Source organism: Natrix helvetica (genome assembly GCF_964273705.1).
Source record: "Natrix helvetica genome assembly, chromosome: 7".
Classification (NCBI taxonomy): domain Eukaryota; kingdom Metazoa; phylum Chordata; class Lepidosauria; order Squamata; family Natricidae; genus Natrix; species Natrix helvetica.
In genome coordinates, this window is record NC_138558.1 from 64,411,235 (window position 1) to 64,436,401 (window position 25,167).

The 25,167-nt window shown below is 40.4% G+C and overlaps 1 protein-coding gene across 1 annotated transcript in view; it reads right to left on the reverse strand.

Moving 5' to 3' along the window:
* Positions 1–1,038: 1,038 nt before the first annotated feature.
* KIT (KIT proto-oncogene, receptor tyrosine kinase) overlaps positions 1,039–25,167 on the reverse strand; it is a 144,504-nt gene continuing 120,375 nt past the window's right edge. The window contains exons 15-23 of the mRNA XM_081959290.1: positions 21,014–21,090; positions 20,195–20,322; positions 18,189–18,311; positions 14,451–14,562; positions 12,847–12,946; positions 10,145–10,250; positions 2,612–4,871; positions 1,698–2,527; positions 1,039–1,578 (exon numbers count right to left, since the gene is read on the reverse strand). Coding sequence (XP_081815416.1) covers positions 4,746–4,871; positions 10,145–10,250; positions 12,847–12,946; positions 14,451–14,562; positions 18,189–18,311; positions 20,195–20,322; positions 21,014–21,090 — 772 coding nt within the window. The 3' untranslated portion in view covers positions 1,039–1,578; positions 1,698–2,527; positions 2,612–4,745. The remainder of the gene's footprint in view (positions 1,579–1,697; positions 2,528–2,611; positions 4,872–10,144; positions 10,251–12,846; positions 12,947–14,450; positions 14,563–18,188; positions 18,312–20,194; positions 20,323–21,013; positions 21,091–25,167) is intronic.

Below are 25,167 nucleotides of genomic sequence, written 5' to 3' on the forward strand. Positions count from 1 at the left end.
AGCCAGTGTGTGTGGCTGCCTCTTCTTCTAGATCTCCTTCCAGATGGTAGAAGGGTAAAGAAGGACAGACCAGGGTGTGAGTCGTCCCTGAGGATTTTCCTCACTCTCCTAAGGCAGTGAGCCCTAGTGATCTCATCTAGTAGTATCAGGGGCCAGCCCACGATGTTTTGTGCTATGCTCACCACCCTCTGTAATGCTTTTCTATCCACAGCTGTCAAACCAGCATGCCACACCGTAATGCAATAAGTGAGGACACTTTCTATTGTGGACCGGTAAAAGGAGGTCATCAGTTGTTGTTTATTTTTTCGCAAGACCCTGAGGAAGTGGAGTCTCTGTTGGGCTTTCCTGGCTACCTGGGTCGTATTGATTTTCCAGGTGAGATCTTTGCTGAGAAGGGTTGGCAGTGTCATTAGCATATGTAAGCATATATTATTCCACACTTTCCTATATTCTTGCACATACATTTTAGTGAAGCCTAACATTCCTTTATTATTGATATATTATTTAGTAGAGAAATCATTAAGTCCTCTAAGGTGAGGGATGTCTCTGAAGTTCCTCTGACGTAATGGTCATTACAAGTGTTTGGTAGAAACATTAGGTCATTGCCTGGTGTTGTCACGCATCCCACAAATTGTGTAATTCACGTCATTTGTGAATTATTGGTAAGTTATCTACATTCACAATCCAAAGCAGGCATATGTTGACAAATGGTGGGTTTTACTACCATTTCCCTCGTGCACACTCTCTCTCTCACACAACACTTCTGCGCATGTGCAGAAGTGTCTGGGTGGGTGGGTGGAGTCTCCTACCGCTGCCCCTATTGGTTTGGCCGAACAGGGAGCCACCCACCTCTGATGTCGACTTCCGCCCTTCCCCAGATACTCTGAAACAGCTCATGAAACTTGTAAGTTACCACAATCTGTGCCGACAGGTGGCTGTTGATGAGGTGCCCTTATTTATTTTATTTTATTTATTTGTGCAGAATCTGTAGCTTGGATTCGGTGTATATTAAAATATCTCACAGAACTTGCCAATGGGTATATCTTATTTACACCTTTATTTAAACTTTTCAACAATACAATTTTCAAACATCCATGTATTTATACATACAGGCACTGTGCATATATTTATATTTATATATCTATATATTTATATAAAAATATTTTTAACTTAAGAACCTAAGAGTTGAGAAGACTTTATTGCTACAGTTTAGCATTGACATGAGAACACAACCGAACAAAGCAAATTTGAAAACCTCAAGCTCCTGCATAAACTACATTTGAACAAAAACAAAATTATAAAAATATAGCTTCTGAGACTCTTCAAAAGAAAGAAAAAATAAATCATCCAAGTGCCAAGGAAGTACCGCTGTGCTTTATTAAGATTTTTATTATCTTATTATTATATAATTATAAGATAATTATTAAGATTTTCTGAAAATAACCGCTATAAAAGCCAAAGAGCGTTTTTCTGGTAGCTTTAAAAGCTTTAGAAAGGTAAAAGTATATGACTCCAGCCCTGTTTCCACCTTCTGTACAGAAATATACATCGAACTGGGGAAGTTCTCCAATCAACTCTCTATCTCCTACACCAGGGGTGTCCAAACTTGGGAACTTTAAGACTTGTGGACACCCATGCTGGCTGGGGAATTCTGGGAGTTGAAGTCCACAAGTCTTAAAGTTCCCAAGTTTGGACACCCCTGTCCTACACATTCAACTAAAATGCTACCTCTCTCCTGGGAGATTTGAGTTTACATGTGATGATTGTATCTGGGTGAAAGATTCTTCTGCTGCTAGCCTTTCTGACTTCTGGGAGGACTCTGTAAGGAAAGATGCAATATTCACATCTGGAATAAACGTGAATGCTCTGCTCTCTATTGTACTTGGGGAATCTCAAAATACATCCTATTCCAATTGCTTTGGGCTCCCCCTTCAGAGCTGGCCGAACGGGTGAAAATCGGAGCAATAAGACAGCAGAGTTCTATTCTCTAGTTAGCCTTACGGGGCGAGGAACATGGATGAAGAAACCTCTGCTATGGTTGAATGAGAGAATAGGTAAGATTCTTCCATGCAACGGGGAACCTATTTTGCAAGGTTTCCAATCCTACATTTCCAAGCCTATCAGTGCTGAGTTGCGTGAGGAGGATCTGTTTCGTGCACTCTTGCACAGATTGGAAAGGGTCAGATGTTGTGACTTCTATGTGTACCGAACGTGAAAACAGGGCTAACACAACAGCCTTCTCCAATGGTGCCATCTAGGTGCCATTTGGCTCTCCTAGCCCCCTCAACTGGAATGGTTGGTCCAATAGCTCCCCTGAGCAGGTAAGGTTTTGATGTACACACAAATACTTGGCAGGACCTTCCCCTTGGTGAGAAGACGAAGGTCTTCTGCATGTTGCAAGGAGAACCTAGTACTTGTGTGAAGTCTATTCCCTTCACAGAAGGGAATGGGAACCCTCTGCACTTAGGGAACTTGGACTACGCCAGGGGTGTCCAAACTTGGGAACTTTAAGACTTGTGGACTTCAACTCCCAGAATTCCCCAGCCAGCATGGCTGGCTGGGGAATTCTGGGAGTTGAAGTCCACAAGTCTTAAAGTTCCCACGTTTGGACACCCCTGGACTACGCCATCCCCCCTCACTCCCCAAAAAACCCTGGCAAAATTTGGAAAGGTGCAACAGTGTAACATCTCCAGTGAAAGTGTCTCTAAAACTGTCTGGCCCACTTTGGTAGCTTTAACCCTAAACAACATAGAAGAATATTAAATTATAGATCAGATTACAGAGCAAAGGTTAATGGCGTTTAACCCGGGGAGGACATTAGGGTTGCATTTTAATTATCTTGCATCTGGAGAAGTGTTTAATAACATTGCAGGAGGTCAAATAACTGCTTTTATCAGAAATGTATGCAAATGTAACAATGCAGTAAATGTAAATAACATTTATGTGAAAGGCCCAGTGCATTCTAAATCAATCAATACTTTAGAATTTGTTAGGAGATTTATTCTCGAGTCTTCCCTGGAAGTTCTGCCTTTAAGGGAAATATGCACTTTCAGAAAAAAAATACCAATGGATACACATAACTGATATTTACCTGCCAATACTCCGATTTTAACATGTTATTAGTTATTTTTCTCAATGCTGACATACCCAAATACCCAGTAACACAAGTAAGATGTTGCCAGATGTAACTAAGAAATGGTTTACCTCTAATAATTTTTCAAAGTACAGGAAAATGCACTCCCGATAAAATTTTTGGAGCTTATCAAATGTATTCGACTGATTTAAATACACCCTGTCACACATATACACAAATTGAACAAGTGAGCCATCTTTTCACTCAATCTACAGGAGCTACACAAAGAATATATGACTGTTTTGAAACACAAGTATGTCTTCACCAGACTGGGAAATCCACCATATTAGATGTTACATTTTTTTTTACACTCTTACAAATGAAGATACTTTGTTAATATGGAAACCACCATATGACAGTCTGTTTTTCCCCCCTTCCCAATACATGCTGCGGGAAACCATCAGGACTACTGTATCCGAGCTACAAATTCTGAACAAACCACTAAAGGGCAGCAAAGAGACATGGAAAACTCTTAAAACTCTCTGCTGCCACCTTGTGGTTCATCTGATAGTTGCAGGCCAGATAGAACAGCCCTGAACATAGACAAAAAAGCAACGAGGAAACTGTACAGAAAATACGTCTGTTAATATCAACCCTGTAGAAGAAATGAGGCAGGAAAATTCTTTTTTGTCCCTCTCATGTTATATATTTTCTGCTTAAGTGGTTTTTCTTCAACCTTGGGCAACTTTGATAGGTATGGATTTCAACTCCCAGAATTCCTGAGACAAGACAGCAATCTGGCTGGAGAATTCTGAGTCCACACTAGAGATGGTATTCTGTTCGCCCTGATTCAAGCCAATTGGTAGTGGCAGTGGCAGGAGGCTCTGCCCACCCATCCAGATGCCCTGCGCATGCGCAGAAGCGCCACGCCTGAGCTTCCATTTCCAAACCGGTAGTGAAGATTAGAACATTTCATGCCTTGTCCACACCTCTTAAAATTGCCAAGGTTGAGAAACTGGCCTAGAGTGAAACATTTGGAAATGCTGAACTAAGGCATAAGCAAGATGGGACTGGCAGTAACTCAAAGCTAGGGAATCTATGGTTCTCCAAAAAGTTATAATTTTTAACATCCATGACTACGAACTTGCTTCACAGCCATAAGTTCCTCAACTCTCTACTAGGAATAAGTTCTGTTTGATGTTCATTCAAGATTTATTTCTCAACCAAGTGTTACCTCCTTGTTCTTGGATTTGGAACGTCAGTTTTTTGTTTTGCTTTTGCTTCTAACCTTTAAGACTTGGGAAATAATGGAAATTGCTCAAATATTTCCTCTTCCACACTCAACACAACAACATTTTGGACTCAGGTGTTTTGATGCCTTTTATATGATGCCTTTTTTTAAAAAAAAACAACCCCCCCATAGTTATCTCTGATCTGCTATTTCCTACTCCCAAATCTGATTCTACATTGCCATTGCTTGTAACATAGCAATTATACAAATCCTAGCAAGCAGTGTTAACAATGGTGTGGCTGTCATGGGCAGTCTAATTTTGTATGTGATTAAAAAGAAAGCAACACGGAGCAACTCCTGCAGTACTTCTACTACCACTAGAGCAACAGATTGTCATTTTGAAACAGTACATTCTCCAGCAAGTTGGGTTGAAGTCTATTTTCAAACGTCCTCGTGTGTGAGTAAGGGCTGAGTAGACGAAGCACTGCTACCCACCGAGTTAATTCTTATGGAGTGATCTGTGGCATTTCCTTGACCACAAATGCCATTTGAAACATTTGAGTAAATCTGGAAAAGATAGAAATTAGAATCAGTCTCTTGGACAAACACCAAACAACCTATACAAATTTTTTTGCATCACATCCGCAAAAGCTAATGCCATCTAGCTTTCCACAATCTGATAAAAGCGTATTATAAAAGCTCAAGCCACCGTAATTTTAGTGATTGCTTTTTTGCTTGCTCAGAATATAGATTCTGTTTATGATTTTTTTTTGCTTCCTATCTACATTTTATGGAGATTTCAATTACCATATCGCGAGAGGCAATCAACAAACATATTTTCACATTCGATGGATGTATGCAATGCCAATCAATAATTGATGTTGATTCATTCTGACTGTGATAAACTCAACGTTTTTTTTTTTTTTTTTTACGGAGATAATGATTTTACTTTAAGGATGTGTCCTCTTAGTTTTGAGAGAAGGACAGTTTCCATCTATAAAATTAATAGTGTTTAATTCAAGCATCAATTAAACAAGAGATATACAGAGTGGGGGGGGGATGCTCAGGACTGCAGATATTAAAGGAACGGCTTTGTATTCACCTTTAAATACACCTGTTTAGATTTCAATGTCTGGATTGGGATCACGTGACCAGAGAAATGGTACGATGGACGGAACTTTGAAGATGGGTCATTAAGTACCACTTACTCAGCACTGTTTTAAGCTTAAAAGGTTACTGATGAAGTGGTGAAGTAATGACCACCTGCAGCTAAAAGTTGTTTGGAGAAAAAGAAAAATCCTGAATAATGAAGGCAATGTAGGCATCAAAACTGGGGGGGGGGGGCGGCACAGTTAAGCACTTGTTTCATTTTCATTTTTATTTTTCCCTTGTAAATTTTAATTTTGTTTTTAACCACACCTTTAGTTGTGATTTTATATTCTGTATATTATCTTGTTTGTAAACAACTTAGCTGAGATGGAGCAGTGTACAAATTTGATTGACTGATGCATAAATAGAAGAAAGAAAGAAAGAAAGAAAGAAAGAAAGAAAGAAAGAAAGAAAGAAAGAAAGAAAGAAAGAAAGAAAGAAAGAAAGAAAGATGGATGGATGGATGGATGCATGGATAGGGATGGGTGGGTGGTGGATGGATAATGACAGATGATAGACAGATATATAGACAGACAGACAGGGATAGATATTGTTGGATGGAGTAGAGTCGAATGGAATGGAATCAAATGGAATTGAAGCACATATTGGAAATGAAGCTGTTATGACCAGGACAGTGAGAAACAGGGCAAATTGAGGATTCCCCTGTGGGCCGTGTCAAATTCCTTAAAAAGTACCAGCAATGTTACAGACAAAAACCCAATCACGGAAGAGTTTAGATCAGCAAGGGAACCGTCTCAAGATATCAATGACCTCCTAGGTTGGATGACATAGCTAGATTTTGAGAGGCTTCGAGAAAATCAGTAGGGACGGAAATGATCTCACTTAAGAGGGCGAGGAGAATTTTTCATCAAATCGACGTGATGGCAGAGAAGGACCACCTTCTGGGCCCCAACTGCAATTCCCAGACAGATGGGACCTGTAGCAGGCATCTCATGCCAGATCGGAAGGGACATTCAAGCCATCACCAAAAATTCAGTCACCAAGACTGAAGTAAAGTTGCTTGTAGACAAACTTGATTTGGGAAAGTCAGTACGAATCATGGATGATTTAAGTCCCTATGCCGCTATGGCCTGCCAAATATTGATAAGCCAGAAGTCTGCAGTCAATCGTCAGTTTCACTGGAACAATCCACCAAGGGGCAAAACATCTAATCAATATACTAAAACTCACATAGGGAAAACACTGAAATCTGCCATTCTGCCATAAACATCTGCAAAGTATTTATGGAAAGGTTTAAAAGAAATATGATGAAGACTAGGTCAGTAGAATATCAAAATGTAGTGAGACCCCAATGCATTTGAAATAATGTATAGAGTATATGAATGCTACATAAAGTGCTACTACACTGAGAAAACCATGACATCCATAGCTTTTGAGGACAATAAACACAAAAGAAATCACCCAGATTTCAATTTAAGTGGAAACAACTAATTTCAAAAGGATTGGAATACAAAATTCCTTGGGCAATTAAAAACAAACAAAGCAGCGGTGGGATTAATGATATGATCTGTCCATAGGTAAATTAACCATTACTTTTAACTTCCTTGATGACTATTAGTTTATTGCAGAAATGATGCATTGTTCTTATAGTATTATTAGCTGGATACCTATGCTTTGCAACGAAACTATGTGATTGGGCTGCGCAGGAGAAATTAAGTTCACAATCCATTGGCTCAGTGGAGGTCGGTGATTGAAACATGTAAGGGAATATTACTCCCGCTGCCTTGAGTCCGGAAGCAGTTCCATAGGTGGAAGGATTAGACATTTTGGTGAGGTACCGTTTAGTAAAGTAAGGAGCCCCAGATCGCTCCTGAATGAAGGAGTGGAAGTCTGCCAGCTTGAACTGAGGTAACGGAATGTGAGGCAACTGGCAGTTGGAACAGAGTTCTCTTTCAGGTGGGGAGGGGGAGTAGAACTCTTTAGCATCAGAGCGTGTTAATTACTGTATAAGAAATATTAATGATCTGATGGTCATTTGAAAAAATCTTTTCTTAGCGAGCGCCTGGAAGCCAAGAGGAACATACATGCCAAATTTCAAGTTTGTAGGCTTTACAGTTCTGGAGATTTTGTGATGAGAGAGTGGTACTTGGCTTTCACACACACACACACATACAGAGAGACAGAGAGAGAGAGACAGAGAGAGAGAGACAGAGAGAGAGAGAGAGAGAGAGAGAGAGAGAGAGAGAGAGAGAGAGAGAACCGGTTCCAGCTTCCTCCCCCCGCACATCATCAAGATGAAGAGTGAGAAGAGGAATTCTGGGAGTTGAAGTCCACAAGTCTTAAAGCTGTCAAGTTTGAACACCCCTCGGGTTTTTTTTTCTAAAGGGTTAGGGGTGCAAGGGTCTTGTAACTTGACAGCTTTAAGACTTGCGTGCTTCAAATGCCAGTTTCTGAGCCAACCTTTTGGTTGCTAAGCAAGGGCGTTAAGTGAGTTTCACCACATTTTACAAGTTGGCCATGCCCACCCAGTCACATGACTGGCAAGCCACTCCCACCCAGTCTCATGGCTGGCAAGCCACTCCCACAAAGCAGGCCACACCTACAGAAGAGGTTCTAAAAAATTATGACACTCACCACTGTACAGTAGATGACCCACATTGTGCTGAAACTACGCTAGGGGATAAAAGCCTAGAATTGCAAGTGCTGGAACTTTGCATCAATTATTCAATTTTTAATTCACCTGTAAAGTTCTAGGTAGCTTATTGAAATTTGGCTGAAAATTGATTCCCCAATCCTTAGCATCTCCCATTACTACATAGTCATACAGGGGGATTACAGGGTGGCTTTGGAATAGGAACTGCTAGTTTGTGTTAAGCAACAATGATGGTTTGTCTCATTTCCCTTCCTTGCTGACAGTTGAAAGACACTTTCTCCTACTTCCTCAGGTACATGTTTTTGGCAGAAGAATGACAAACAGTACCCCAAGGTTGCAAACTAAGGTTTAAACTCTGCAGTTGATTAGTTGTGCACTATTTATACTGTAATGCAAAAAAAAAAAAAAGTAAATAAATAAATCTGCTTGGAGAGGCACTGTTTGAATGCAAAGGGGTCTCTGAGAGTTTTGTTGGTGTTTCCAAGTCTTTGCCAGTAGAGTAGTATATGCTCACAGGCAGTGGTGGGATCCTCCTGGTTTAACAACTAGTTTGGTGATTGCGTGTTTTGCATGCATGTGCACTGTTTTACCAAAACTTACCTTCCATGTTACTTCTTGGGGAGTGACACAGCTAAGGAGCAGCAATCCACTCTGCTGCGCTAATCGACTGATAGGATATAGATAAGTATGTGCATGCGAGCGGGCCTACCTGATTGTCAAAGCAAACCAGTTTTGCTCTCAGCTGATCGTCGGAGCTACCGGTTTGCCTGAACCAGTCCGAGCCGGCTGAATCTTACCCCTGCTTACAGGTAGTCTGCCTTTAACAACCAAAATTGGGACTGGCAACTCAATAGCTAAATGAAACAGTCACTGAGTGAAACTGCAACTGTGCTTAGAATCTTACTTCAGCTTCTCTTTGCTTTACAGACTTGCGAAGGTTATAAAGGTGAGGATTTCTCCCAAAGTGACTTTTTTAATCAGGGTGGGGAGTGGTTGCTAAACGAGAACTGCCTGCATTGCCTTTAACTCAGGGGTGTCCAAACTTGGCAACTTTAAGACTTGTGGACTTCAACTCCCAGAATTCCCCAGCCATGGGAAATTCTGGGAGTTGAAGTCCACAAGTCTTAACGTTGCCAAGTTTGGACACCCCTGCTTTAACTAAACGTGCAGCGTTTTTTTTCACCGAGTTCAGTTAAAAGTGTTACGTTGGCAGGGGAACTACGGTATTATTATAATAAAATCTACCAATTTTATTACTACTCCTCTTTCGGTTGGGTGCCAAAAGCTAGTAAGTACCCTCATTTGGAGTAGGGTGATTGAGTCAATAGCAAAGGAATAGATCAAACCCTCTGCGCTTCACACACTTCATCCCTTCTGAAGGTCACAAGTGGCAGGAAACTATATCCCCAAAAAAGACAAGTGAAAATAATATGCTGAGCTTCCAGTTTCTGGCATGTGCATGCATGCCGGTCTGATTTCTGGTGCACATGCACGAGCGAAGACCAGGTGGCCAGCGGCCATGCACGTGCCAGAAAGCGGAAGCTCAGCTTCTCGGCATGCCAGGGAGCTACTCTTCAGGTTTCCAGTGCTCCTGTGCACACAAAGACCAGCTGGCCGGCGTGCTGGAACCTGGACCAGCAACAGGCGATGGCTGGCGTGCCCGGAGAGATGGCTGTCTGTGCCATTTCCGGCACACATGCCACAGGTTCGCCATCACGGACCTATACCCTTCTGCTTTACTATGTCTGGTATAGTCGGAGAGAGAGAGAGAGAGAGCGGGTCCATTTTCCAATTCTCCAAACTCACCATTTAGCGCTGTTTTAAAGCTTTGCTAAAGCCATGCTTCAAATCTAGCCTCTCCCCCTAAAAAAATTCAGTGGGCAACGGGATATTGCATAAAATTGAGATGAGCCCCTCTTTCAAAATCCAACCTTTTCAAAAGTCTAGTCCTTGCTTTACCTGAAATGTATCTGATCATGTTTTTGATGAGATGGAATGGAATGCCACATAAAACAAGACCTGTGAACAACTAACACCCGATGTTGACACCCGTAGTGCCGAAATACTCAATACTTACATGACTTGTGGTGTCAGAGATCTGCTGTTCAATCAGTTGAACAATTTGCTTAAAAGTTGGCCTCTTCAAAGGATCAGAATCCCAGCAGCTCTTCATGATGTTAAAGCTGCAGACAGAGTTAGAATGAACCAAATGAAAAACATCCATCATAATTTTGAGAAGGTTTTTGGAAACTTTTAGAAAACTCACAGGCATGCAGCTGGGTTCATTTTTCCCAAAACAAACCATTCATTTAATCGCCGAAAGCATGAGAATGCCTTCTCAAAAGAACTCTGAAAAATACAATGTGTGTCTAAAGTCCCAACCTCCCATTTGTCATACAGGAGTAAAGGTAAAGGTTCCCCTCGAACATATATGTTAGCTGTTCCCGACTCTAGTGGACGGTGCTGATCTCCATTTCAAAGCCGAAGAGCCAGCGCTGTCCGAAGACATCACCATGGTCATGTGGTTGGCTTGACTAAACGCCGAAGGCGCACGGAACGCTGTTACCTTCCCACCAACGGTGGTCCCTATATTTTTCCTTGCATTTTTACATGCTTTCGAACTGTTAGGTTGGCAAAAGCTGGGACAAGTAACGGGAACTCACTCCATTACTTGGTGATAGGGATTCAAAACGCCGAACTGTTGATCTTTCTGATCGACAAGCTCTGTGTCTTAGCCATTGAGCCACCGTGTCCCCTTGACACAACAATAGATAAAGGATAATTGTTGTGCTTTTATATTATACTTCTTGGAAACTGAAAGAATTCTGTTATGGAGCTTGCTGCAATTATATATGTATTTGTTTTTAAATTCTCATGGAAATGAATGCTAGTATCACAGGTCTGCAAGGGTTCATATTTAGTTTTGTTTACTTTACTTTATTGCACATGTACAACAATGTGTACTTTACTTTGTCATTGTACATTGCACAACAAAATTAAATGCCATCTTCAATATACATTATAACTATAAAAATAAAAACACTAACACATATCCTTCACATTCATATCTCCTTGAAGTAAGCTGTGAGGAACTCTGGAAGAATTGGACTTATTTTATTAAGTACTGAGGCAGGCATTCTATTTTTCCTGGAATGCTGACATGATCATCCAATGTTACAGTCACATGGGCATTCCAGAAAGTGCTACCAAAGGAGAGAAAAAATTAAACCAATTGTCAAGCGTATTAATTTTATCCACATGCTAAAATACACATACGTACATATACACACATACTCTACTGGAAATAGATCCAACAATGATGTTTTATTTACTCTTCAATTAACAGAAAAACAGAGTTGGAAGGGACCTTGGAGATCTTCTAGTCCAACCCCTGCTCAGGTAAGAAAATTAATTTCTGTTGATTTTTAGGAGAGTAGATATTGACACAGGACAAAGGACCAGTCCTATTCAATGCAAAAAAAAGCATTTTGTCTCTAATTTCTAAGAAAACAACATCTTATAATTGGAAAACCAATGATCAAGATCAATTATTAAATTGATGAATTGGCTATACACAATCGAAAGACAATGGCATCAGACCATACTGAAGAGATCTAACTTTAGGATGTCAAATTTGATTTAACTGTGATGATGATGGTTATTGTTATCCAGATCGCTAGTTGCATAAGGAATCAAATAACCATCATGTACCTATGCATACGGCCCTCTCAATTCCTGGAAAATAAATGGGGAAGAAATGAAAGATTTTATTTTCCTGGGCTCCAAGATCACCGCAGATGGGGACAGCAGCCAAGAAATTAAAAGACGCTTGCTCCTGGGGAGGAAAGCTATGGCAAATCTAGACAGCATACTAAAAAGCAGAGACATCACCCTGCCAACAAAAGTGCATATAATCAAGGCTATGGTTTTCCCAGTTGCAATGTCTGGCTGTGAAGGTTGGACCATAAGGAAGGCTGAGCGCCAAAGAATGGAGGCCTTTGAATTCTGGTGCTGGAGAAGACTCCTGCGAGTCCCTTGGACTGCAAGGTGATCAAACCGGTCAGTCCTAGAGGAGATCAACCCTGACTGCTCTTTAGAAGGCCAGATCCTGAAGAGGAAACTCAAATACTTTGGCCACCTAATGAGAAGGGAGGACTCCCTGGAGAAGAGCCTAATGCTAGGAAAGATTGAGGGCAAAAGAAGAAGGGGACGACAGAGAATGAGGTGGATGGATGGAGTCACTGAAGCAGTAATGGACTCCAGAGAATGGTAGAGGACAGGAAGGCCTGGAGAAATGTTGTCCTTGCAGTTGCAATGGATCGGACACAACTATGCAACTAACAACAACAATCTTCTATGCATACGAGGTCACATCACAATGGCTTAATTTAATGAACACCTTAATTTCAAAAGATTTGGAAATATTGGACAATGCATGGAAGGGTATATAAACGTGGGATATTGACCAAGGAGGACCTGTGGTCACAATGGAACAAAAAGATAGTGCCATGGCTAATGATATAATATAATACTCCATTTCTTTCCCCCAGTATCAATTCAAACGGAATTCTACAAAATTTGCAAATATATGAAAATGCGAGAAGGGACCTACGCTTTTAGTATAGTATAGTCTTTATTGTCATTGTACATAATAAATACAATGAAATTGCTTTTATCTACTACTGAAACTTTTAGAAAAAACAGCATAAAATAAAACCAGTATTTCCATCAAAATTGGATAATCAAGAGTTTTTAAAGTTTAGATAAATTCAGACTCACATTTCTGGAGGTGCATATTCTGGACTAAACATTCTGTATCCTTCCTTAATGTTTTTATAGAACTTGGAATCCACAGGCATTCCAGGATAGGGACTGCTTCCTGTTAAACAAGGTGCTATCTATTAGTATATAATTTTAATTACATGTTTGTTTTCATTTTTAAATGGGTTTATGTTTTAAAAAACGAGAGTGGTAAAACAAAACAGCCAGGAAAAATATGCAGGTAATCCTTGACTTACGATCACAATTGAGCCCAAAATTTCTATTGCTAAGTGAGGCATTGGTTAAGTGAATTTTGCCCATTTTATTTTTCTTGCCTTAGGTCAGGGGTGTCCAAACTTGGGAACTTTAAGACTTGTGGACTTCAACTCCCAGAATTCCCCAGCCAGCATGGTTGGCTGGGGAATTCTGGGAGCTGAAGTCCACAAGTCTTAAAAGTTCCCAAGTTTGGACACCCCTGAGTTAAGTAACCTGCCTGTCGATGGAATCTCGCTTCCCCATTGACCTTGCTTGGCAGTAGGGTGCAGAAGGTCACCATACGACCCTGGGACACTGCAACCATCAGAAACAGTTGTAAGTGTGAAAAAGAAGTCCCATCACTTTTTTCATAGTTGTAACTATGAATGGTCTTAACTGTTGTAAGTTGAGGACTAGCTGTCCTGACCCAGCTCCCAAACACAACAAACCCTTTGTAAACATTAAATAAATGTTTCCTTTATTAGGAGCGCCAGCAGCCCTGGCAGAAAGCTTCTCTCTCAACGCAAGCTAACAAGTCTGTCCGGCAGGGAGATGAATAGTTGTCTCCCACACCTATTCATCTCCGCTCCCTGCCTTTTATCCCCAGAGCGAGGGTGGCTCGCTTCGCTAGCAGCGGTGGCTCTTCTGTCCCAAGGATTGGCCCATAGATTTCCACTGCTCTCCTCTCCTCTGCCTTCTGCACATCCGCGCGTCAGGCACTGGCCCCAGCTGTTCCTCCTCTTCCTCATCAGTCACTGTCACTGCGTTAATTTGTTTGCTAGCCGAACTGAACTGAATAATTACTGATGAATTACTGCGCAGGTCATAAGCCTTATCTGACAATGATTTATTGCGCATGCTTAACATGTTTATATACATCACACATTCCAGAGCCTTCTTTCCTTTTGATTTTTGTTCGTCTGCCAGGAAGCTGGGAGACAAACTGCTTCTTGCCAAAATGTAACAATTAGATAGATTTGTTTTATTTTCTATTTTATTATTTTTGTATTAAAGTTTGTTTTTTAATTAGAACATGTTTCTGGGATTTTATTTTATTTTTCGCTTATCGAAGATATGCCTGTTTGGAAAAGCCGCGGTCTAAGCCTCATCTAGTTCAGGGTGAAATATTTTCCCCTGACAGTCACCTCCAGACCAGGGCTGACAGATGGCCCAGGCTACGCCTCTGTCTCTCTCTCTCTCTGACAGCTCCATTCCCTCTTCCTCCTCGGAGCTCCCAGGTTGCCTTGGTGCTGGCCCTGACTCCCATGCCACCTCCGCATCTAATTTGGCTGCTGGAGGGGCCGGCGGCCGACAAGCCACAATACTACCTGTATAAAGGACATATGTGATCACCAGGCGTATGTTACCTAAAGAGAAGAGTTCCCAAAGCAGAATTCCGTAAGACCAAACGTCGCTCTCAAAGGTGTACACACACTCAAAAATGCTTTCCGGGGCCATCCACTTCACAGGAAGACGTGCCTTGGGAGACAAAGGAAGAACATGTTACAAAAAAAATAATCAAGAAAGATTAAAGATCTTATCCTGCACAAGGTGAAAATCAAGAGTTATTTGATAGAGCTTTCAACAGATTAAACATTTAATCGAATGCCTCAATTAGCTTTCAGTACATTAGTTGTTAATTAATCTTGTTGTTATAAATTTGCATGTAATCAGATGTATCATAAAAACAGTCCCTCGTTGCCGGAAGAAAAACTACAAGAATACTAAAAATTAAACTGGATAGATTAACACTTCAAATAAAGGAGAAGGAAGAAACAGAATATTTTTTAATGTGGGATTTGTTTTACTAATGGATAACTAATAGAAACAGAAGTTAGAAACTCAAAAGTTTCAAGAGAGTGACCAACTATAGAATGAAGGTTTATTAGTATGGGGAAGCAAATATTATTATCATTATGTGATTATCATTAATGCTATGAATATTAGTGTTATTATTGCTATTATTTTTCAAAATTAATTGTACCCAGACAACACACTGTTCATGTAGATATTGAGTTTCTATGTATTCTAAAGAAAAATGTACAAATAAATATATGACAAAGATAAAAATACTAAAAATTAAAGTATTTTTTTTTGTTCCCATTCAATAATTAAAGAGACCAAGTGCCTTTGAGAACTTATTCTTGTTTTTTGGGGGGGAAGAGTATCAGCAATGGGTAGAGTAGATTGAAACCATCTGTTGCCATACAAGAAATGGAAATTACGTGTCTCTCTTCTATTCCCCCTTTCAGAACAAGCACATGTGATCCTGGACAAAAGGGTCAGTAAATTAGTAAATTAAGGATAGTGTCTAAACTGTATAAACACTCTTAAACATGCTGTTAACTTCAAGCCCAGTGAATTAAAATTCAGCTTCTTGCTTGTCAGCTAAAGCTTCTATTGATGATGAACAAAAGTTATTTAATAATTATTCAGTAAATTTATTGCTACCAGAGAGGAAAGTATAATAGAAACGGGCACTGATTGTCCATACAATACTAAATAATCCCACCAAGATACTGAAATTAATGTTATTTCAAAGATTTTATGAAACTTCAATCTATCTAATAGAAGTGACTAACAATCTGATTTTGATGAATGAATGAATTCCTTTCCTGGCTGCTCTTGCAAATAATTTCCTTTGAGATGGACAATGTGATGCCATCTCATTTGACCCTGATTCAGTTTAATTGCAGTTGTATCTGAGCTACAATTCCCAATTGTGTGGTTTTGTATACATTGGATTTAATTTGCCACAATTCTCCACTTAAACTGATAAACGACTTTTCCTGTATCCTATGGTTATTGTTTTCATGAATCTCATATATTCTGTACAGAGGTGGTATTCAGCAGGTTCTGACCAATTCTGGAGAACAAGTAGCGGAAACTTTGAGTAGTTCGGAGAACGGGTAAATACCACCTATGACTGGCCCCGCCCCCATCTATTCTCTGCCTCCTAAGTCCCAGCTGATCGGGAGAAAAAGGGGATTTTGCAGTAACCTTCCCCTGGAGTGGGGAGGGAATGGAGATTTTACAGTATCCTTCCCCCACCACACCCACCAAGCCATGCCCACAGAACCAGTAGTAAAAAAATTTGAATTCCACCACTGATTCTGTATCTTTATTAATTTAAAATTCATGTCTTCGTCCATTTGCAAGTCTTTTCAAGTCACAATCTTGTAAACTCTGCTTTACATTCTTACCCAAGGAACCATGTAGCCAGTTTTAAGTAACCCAGCAAAAGTTGGATTTTGGATAGAAATTCCTTGGATTACATTAAAAAAAACCCTCTGGAATTTGGATTTTCTAATGTAGATCCATGTTTTTTTAATCACTACTATACAATTCATGTTCTTTGTTACAATTTCTATAGCAAAGTATTGATGATTATTGTTGGCTTTGCTACTGAAGTTAACATTAAGTTGAATCAGACTACTTTAATGGATCTCATTATACATTTCATCCAATGATAACCACTGCATGGTACAAGAATCATACATTTATTTTGAAGTTTAGGAAAGTAATCTGCATTACTATTTTAATTAATTCTATGAAGTAAAGCTTTTAAATTAGAGTTCTAATTCTGTATCAAGAAAGAATGGAATCATTATTAAACTAAAGGTAAAGGTTCCCCTCGGACATATATGCTAGTCATTCACGACTCTAGGGGGCGGTGCTCATCTCCGTTTCAAAGCTGAAGAGCCAGCACTGTCCGAAGACGTCTCCGTGGTCATGTGGCCAGCGTGACTAAATGCTGAACGTGCACAGAACGCTGTTACCTTCCCACCAAAGGTGGTTCCTATTTTTCTACTTGCATTTTACATGCTTTTGAACTGCTAACTTGGCAGAAGCTGGGACAAGTAACAAGACAAGTAACTCCATTAGGCGGTGCTAGGGATTCGAAACGCCGAACTGCCAACCTTTCTGATCGACAAGTTCAGTGTCTTAGCCACTGAGCCACCGCTCAATGATTCCTCAATTAGGAATCATTATTGCTAAAAGCCAAATGAAATGCTGACTCCTGTCATTTTAAAGAAGGATCAATATTTCCTTAACATGTGCTTTAGGTTCTCCCCATGTGCATTGCGAGAAAAATGAATCTTGCGAGTTTACGAGACAGATGGCAGAGGGAACAAAGCTGTTACAGAATCTGGTAGTCCTGCTAGAAATACTTCAAAACCTCCTCCCAGATGGGAGCAACAGAAACAGACGCTGAAGTGGGTGTGTGGGGTCTCTAACAATGCTTTGAGCTCTAAGCACATAGTGCTTATAAGCAATATCCTGAATAATGGGAAGCGAGTCTGCTATAATAAAAATATAATATAATATAAAATATAAAAATATAATTTAATATAATATAAAATGACGCTATAGGGCACAGCACACCAGAACAACTAAACACAAGGACAGTTTTTCCCTGAATGTCATCGCTCTGCTAAACAACTAAACTCCACAACACTGTCAAATTATCTACTAAGACTGTATTATTATTATTATTCTCTAATTTCCTAGTACCTATCTCTCTCCTAGTACCTATCTCTTTCCACTTGTGACTGCTTGCATCTTTAAAATTTATATTGTTTTGTTTCCTAGTATGATTAGATTGATTATTAGTAACCTATGACTATCACTAAATGTTGTATCTTACGATTCTTGATGAATGCATTCTATTTTATTTTTCTTTATGTACACTGAGAGTATATGCATCAAAGACAAATTCCTTGTGTGTCCAATCACACTTGGACAATAAAGAATTCTATTCTATTTTAATCTTCTCTGCTGTCCATACCACTCTCTGTATGGACTTTCTATCTGAGGCACTGCTGTCATCAAACCAAACAGTGATGCAGTTTGTTAAAAAGTTCAAAGAAGAGATAAATATGTTTATCTCAAGGAAGCCATTTGCAGCGAGCTAATGCAAGGCAGGAGGAATCTCCTTCATACCTTTTTGTTTGAAAAACCAGCCAAATCTGAGTGTTACCTCCCCAAACTTTCTAACTTTAGAGAGAAGAATCACTTATTACAGAGCTAATTGGTATGGTTTATGGTCCATTGAGTATGATGCTACCACTGAGAGAGAAATAAGCTGGATCAAACATACTTACATTTCCTTTGACCACATAATTTGAGTCATTCCTGATGTCTCTTGCAAGACCGAAATCACAGATTTTTGTTATCCGTCCATGAGTAAGTAATATATTCCTTGCTGCCAGGTCTCTGTGAATGCACTGAAGGAATACAATTGCAGAACATACGTGTAAGGCAAGTAAACCAAAATAATCATCAACACTGCAAATGACTATATAGAGGATATGATGGTAGTTTTAATGATTCATAGCAGAACTCAGGTTTTGAAGATAAAGGGCATAAGAATCTAAGGAAATGCAAGGCAGCTACGTGTTGTCGCTATATATACAAGATGGTCCTATATTAACACAAAAAATACGCGTTTCAACCTTGTACAAATTTTCATTCACAAGTCGTATTTGTCAGCGTTCTGAGCAACGCGTCCGAAGAAATCAGAACTCCGAGGCAGGAAGGTTCCTCAGACAACATGTTTACTGGATACATCATATTGGCACAATTAGTGAAAACTAACTCTAAAAAGTTCCCGCGGTTACAGTATAATCAAAAGAGTAAAAGTTTCCCTCCCTCCCCCCCAAATGTCACAGGTCACATTGTCCAATCAAAACAGTTGGCGGCCTCCTTGGTCATTTCTGTTCCTCCTCCAATTGCCACCTGTTGGGATGACCTTGGTTCCCACGGGAGAGCTCTTTATTATATCCACGAGACGGTCTAGCTATTTCCCCCTCATCCTCCCCCCGTAGTACGTGGCAACTATGAAGCAGCAAAAGATGGCTTCAGCCAGGTTCGAGTCAGAGTTGACAATATCATTAAGATTGCAATTGGTTAATTCCTTTCTCAATCCTCTGATAGGTTAAAACATGCTTCGGAAGAATATTCTGTAGAAACCAATGGCAATGCGTTTGTTCACTATTCTAAATTAAAGCACAATCTTATTGCTTCTGGGACAGAATCTGTTGACCACAGTATTGGTGGCTCTTTCTTCCTAAGTCTGGAGAGAGGATTCTGACGTTGGAGGAGTTACATCTGAATTCCCCCTTCTTTGTACACCAATCCACTAGGCTTGATGATCTTGTTTAGATCTGGGCATTCTTAATTCAGAAATCATCACAGATGTTGGAGGAGGAGGAATAGAAGAAGCCCTTCTCCAGGCACCAATCCAAGAGACTATTGATATCGACAATTTTTACTTATTTAGTTCAAGTAACATGATGGTACTCACAGCAAAACATTGTATATCTGAGGCCAAACATACAATATAATATTGTTTTAGAAGTTATATAACAGAGCACTGAAGAACTTGCAGATTTCCTACCTATCTCAATTGGAGATGCATGCATGTATGTATGTATTTATGTATGTTCCAGCATAACTCTGGAGCCCCACAAGCAATTACCACCAAACTTGGTACATAGATGACTTACCCTCTGGAAACAAATACGGGGGTGGGGGTCTATGTGTGGGTGTTCCGCATAACTTTGGAATGCCTGGCCTGTTAAGGAGAACGAGTGCAGCATTCTAGAGCAGCAATTGTTTGTGATGTCATTTCCTTCGCAGCTTCCTCTGTAAAGCCAGTTGTGACATTCGCCCTCCATTGGACCAATGGGGAAGCGCCTGATGCATTTGGGGCAAAGTGACAGGATCATAGACAGGGCTGGAAAGAGGAGCGCATGGGAGGGGGAAGGGAGAGGGCAAGGATGATGGGCATGGGAGTAGGGAGAAGAAAGGCTCCTCCCAATGGCGCCCTGTCAGACAAACGCTTCGACGTCTATAAATACCCAGGCAATGACGGGTTATCAGCTAGTCCAATATAAAGGCAAAGACTAAAAAAAAAGTGGGATCAGAGTTCCTAATGATTCTATAGGATAATTTAGAGATTGTACTTCTCTAAAATGTTGACTAACTTTGAAAATACAGAGAACATCATGATTCTTATATGAAAGGCTTGTTGGGGATAAAATATGACAATCTAATATCATTGTATACATATATTTTAAAAAATAAATTTTCTTGAGTTTCTACTTACATTTTTAGCTGAAAGAAAGCTCATCCCCTTTGCTACCTGGTAAGAAAAACTTAACAGATCTTCAACATCCAGAGCTAGTTCATCATCTTCTAAAATGGCAACAGTGACATCCTGATTAGCCAATGAGCCTAAGCAGAACACGTGGGAACAATAAATGGAGAAATGATGTCACTTGGAAACAGAGCGGACATTTTATCAACAGGGCACGGCACCAAGGTCCTACAGAAATGCTATTCAAATAAATGCTATTGATTTGATGCTATTTAATGTTGTTTAGCTTCTTTTTTAAAAAGAAAAGAGTGTAAATTCCCCCAGCCAACATAACATTGTAAAATTGCTTTTATTTCTTTTATCCTACATTTTATTTTAAGTGGCCACTGTCAGGGTTCCAAGTTACACCCCCCACGAAAGAAGACTCCGAAGCTTGAGTTTCCTCAAAGTTCCATTTTATTAGAGATGTCATATCGGCACATCTGGGAAAACCCGAATCTGAAAGTTTCCAGGTTTTCCCCACCCAACTGAAAGTTCAAGTCCTTGCCCAGGACCCACATGTCCATAACATGAGCCAATCAGGCACCATCCAAAACTGGGATGCCTCCCAGTCACCTCATCACAGCTGCAGGGCAAGGTGGCCTTGACTCTTTGAGAAAAGAATGTTATTTTGACTATATATAACCCACACTCCATATAATCCCCATTCGTTTTCCCACAGTAGCAAATGTGGCAGGCCCAAATGCAAAAGATGGCTTCCAGGTCTGAGAGCCACGTTTAAACAAATATCAACAATTTCAGAACAAAAGTTCTCACCCAAAAAATTACCTAGTCTTTTAGTGGTTTTGGCGTGGACGACTTGAGAAACTCCTGGTTTCATGTCCATGTACTCATTGGCGGCATCACTGTGTGGAAAGCAGAGGGGATATGAGACAAATTCATACATGGAGTTCAAAGAAAGAACATCTTTTACAAGAACAAAATAAGCATGTAAAATATTCAATTGCTAAATAACCACATTTCTTGAAAAGAAGTGGAAATCTATTATTAACCCGATGAAAGGTGATGATACCTAGCTATGGGACCGAAGATACCACTGTGAGTGTTATATTTGAATTCTGACATTTTACGAGAAAGGATCTTAGAATTAATCATGAAAAGACAGTTTAAATAATAAGTTATTTGGGCTGAAGAAGGTTAATCTTCTTTACGGAGCCAAAAAGCTTTCCCCTTTTCCAAAGGCTATCTTTTTTTCCCCCCTGGCAGCTTTTTTTTTAATTAAAATTTTTAATAAGTTTTACAATTATTACCCCCTTACCCTTCCCTCTTCCCCCATCCCTACTCCTCTTCCCTCCCTCCCTCCCCCTCCCTCCCAGAGCAAAATGCAGGGTATAAACATTTAACAACCATACACTAACATAAGCTAACTAATTTTAACATGTTACTATTCTTGTGCTTTAACTCCCCCTTTATTAACAAAGGCTATCTTGTTGTAGGAAATTCCCTTTATTAATTGACTGACCTCCTGAGAAATGACTTTTCACTGATTCTGTTTGAATAGCACAAATTAAATAAGAAAGCAGCAGATTGTAATGTTAAGAGGTCATTTTGTGTGCAGATAATTTCTTGTCAGAAGGAATAGTTTAACTTGACCTGGTAAGTTTTTTATCTGATTATTTAAACCTCCTGAAATAATTTCTGCTTTGCATTATACCCTTTGGGCAAAAATCATTCTGATCTGATCTCTTAGCTTGGAGCACCTGACCATAGCTATCCGTATCTTCTCTAACTAGTTGACAGATCCAAGCCAACTTTGGCTAGTTCAAAAAACTATGAAGAAACGAATTTCTTTAGCACATTTATGGGAGACTGTGTAATAGTAGCTATGGTCATTGTGGGGCTGAATAATTTGGATAATTAATGGAACAATATTTATGACCCAATGGGTTAGTTGGAAGAGACGTCCAAAGGAAATGAACTGGACTGTGATTCCTAAATAAATTTGTAAGTCTCAAGCTAAGCAGATTTGTCACAACAATCCACCTTAACAAGCTGCTTTGCTTTAATACAAGGCACCTGGCCATCTCCAAAACTGTTCGGATCTAGGCTTCCCAAGAGCAGGAAGCAAACTCCTTGTCCTGACAAAAACCCCTTTTATTAATTTACGGTGAATTCTTCTCATTCACATCCAGCAGTGTCTTTCAAGGGAGGATTTATCTGGCTGGGAGAGCTGCCAGGCCGATATCTGCAATGGAGAGTAACCAACCAATTAAGCAAACTAATTATCTCTTGCAAACTTCGCTCCCCTTTCTCTCCTCTTTTATTTCCTCTGGGAGGGGCCATTCATCATCCGCCTTACTCCCAAGTCGACCCCTGTTCTTTAGCTGTTCTCTTCTCCTGGCAACTCTGCACATGCGCACACTGGGAACAGGCTCCAGCTGTTCATCTGCCTCACTGATGTCTGACTCCGAAAGGCAGCTGATAACTGGTATATGGCTCTGGCCCCCTCTCTGCCTCTGACACAGAGCCCTCATCAGAGCCTTCCCCAGACTCCAAGACTGGCCCATATTCCTCCCCAACCGCCTCACTGTCCGAATCTGCTGCCAGTTCCGCTGGCCACCCGCGAACCACAACAAAAACGTCAAAGCTGATCTTCCTTGAATGACCATTTTATTTTGCAAACTGGGGCTCTCTATAGGCACAGAAGTTTTTGTTCTCAAGCAAAGTAAAACACTGGAGCTTCTTTTCTACTTAGAAGGGATCTATAGGACAGTGGTCCCCAACCTCTTGGGCACCAGGGTCCAGTTCCATGGAGAGGTTTTTCCAGACTGGAAGGGACGTGGTTTCGTGTGCTGCCTGCATCCTGTGGATGGGGATCACTTGTATGTGTGGTCCGGTTTCAGGCATAAGGTAAAGGTTCCCCTGCTAATTGTTTCCGGCTCTAGGGGGCAGTGGTCGTGTCCGTTTCTAAGCTGAAGAGCCAACACTGTCCGAAGACATCTCCGTGGTCATGTGGCTGGCATGACTAAATGCTGAAAGCGCACGGAACGCTGTTACCTTCCCACCAAAGGTGGTTCCTATTTTTCTACTTGCATTTTCTACGTGCTTTTGAACTGCTAGGTTGGCAGAAGCTGGGACAAGTAATGGGAGCTCACTCCGTTATGCGGCACTAGGGATTTGAACTGCTGAACTGCCTTCTGATCGACAAGCTCAGTGTCTTAGCCACTGAGCCACCTGAAATCAGTGCCCCTGGTTTCTGGCATAGCACAGACTACTGCTGGTCCACGGACCAGGGTTGGAGACCCCTGCTGTAGCAGATGACGAGGCTGAGCCCAAGGGAGGGATCAAATGCATCATCAGTCATCATGAGTCTCTTTACACCCACAAGAGATGTTAGGTCCAGTCCACCTTGAATTCCTTATCTACCACCAATTTGTTTGGGCTGTTAGTAGCTCAGATTTTTGTAGAGAACTTGAGCTTGCAATAAATTTTTATACCGATTTGAACTGCCTGGATTTCCTGATTTCCCTGGTGCTTGACAGTCACTGCTCCATAGTATCAGCCTGAAAAAGTGCTTCCCTGGAATTCCTGAGGATGCTAAATGCCCTTAGAAGCCTTCTATATTCTTATTAAAGTCTGATTACTGTGCCCATTGTGTTTAATATATAAATATTCCCTCTCTGGATTACAAATGGCTTAATCAGTAGTTGGTATTAAAAACCGATGCTTTCTTAGAAAGCTAACTGTCTACTCCAGAGCTTCTGTTTGCCCTATAATGGAGACATATCAAGAAACCATCTCCACAGGACTCTATATGTTACAGCAGGAATGGGCAACTGTGGCTCTGTTTATGACCTGTAGACTTCAACTCCCAGAATTCCTGAGACAGCATCCCTGAGTTACAGTAATACACTATTACAAGTCCACCTGAGGAGAGAGATACAGAGGCAAGGAAGACATCCTCACATGGCCTCTGTTATATATACAGCTTCTTAAAGTGGCAGTAACCTACTGACTCATCCTCATTCATCATCTCTGTTTACAGCCTTACAGCAACTGGTCAGCTATTAAATCATCATTACCCTGACAATTTTACCTTCCCTCTCTCTTATATGCCACCCCACTGAGTCAGGGAGGGTTCTTTTTTTTTTTAATTCTACCTATTTTCTCTCAACTTAAGGAACACTTCTGCACATGTTGTTTCTATAAGATTCTGAATATTCTCTTCACGGCCATCTCTGTGGCTCTCTATGGTTTGGCAAAGTGATAATTATAAACCCCCAACATTTTGTCTGATCCCAAATCACAATACTCAAGTTTTCAAAGCCGTGTGATACAATTTTGTCATGACAAAAACTGGTGTTGTAGGGTTCCATTCAACCATAACACATCAAAGTTACTCAAAAATACATACCCCAGTGTGACCCACTCTCAATCCGGATATTCGGGTGACACCATTTATACAAGTATCTTGACCTACTGCCATTAGCTGGTCATTGGGGCTTTCTAACATTCTACCTCTCTTTTTGAAATATATAGCATGTAGATAATGAAACATTGCTCAACCCCAGGTGAATGTATAGAAAACCTATCTATAATATCAAAAGAATAATTGAAACTCCCTCTTAAAAAGAAGACTAAGTGCTAAAGATTTGCGTACTATTAATCCAGAATTTGCATCCTTGCACAGAAACCAGCTTCTTGAGTGGATATGGTACCAAATTACTGAGTTTTCCCCAAAATAAGACCCAGTCTTATTTTCTTTTGACCCTCCCTCCAAAAAACGGCTACCTAACTTAATTTTTACCTGTGTGGCTTGCCTCATTCCTGCACCCCAGAGTTGGGCAGGGTCTTAATTAGGGCTTATTTTTTTGAGGGGGAGGGCTTGTATTGGGCGTGCATGTAAAAATCAAGCTAGGACTTTCGGGGTAAGGTCATATTTTCGAGGAAACATGGTATTTAAATAGCTTACATGAAAGACA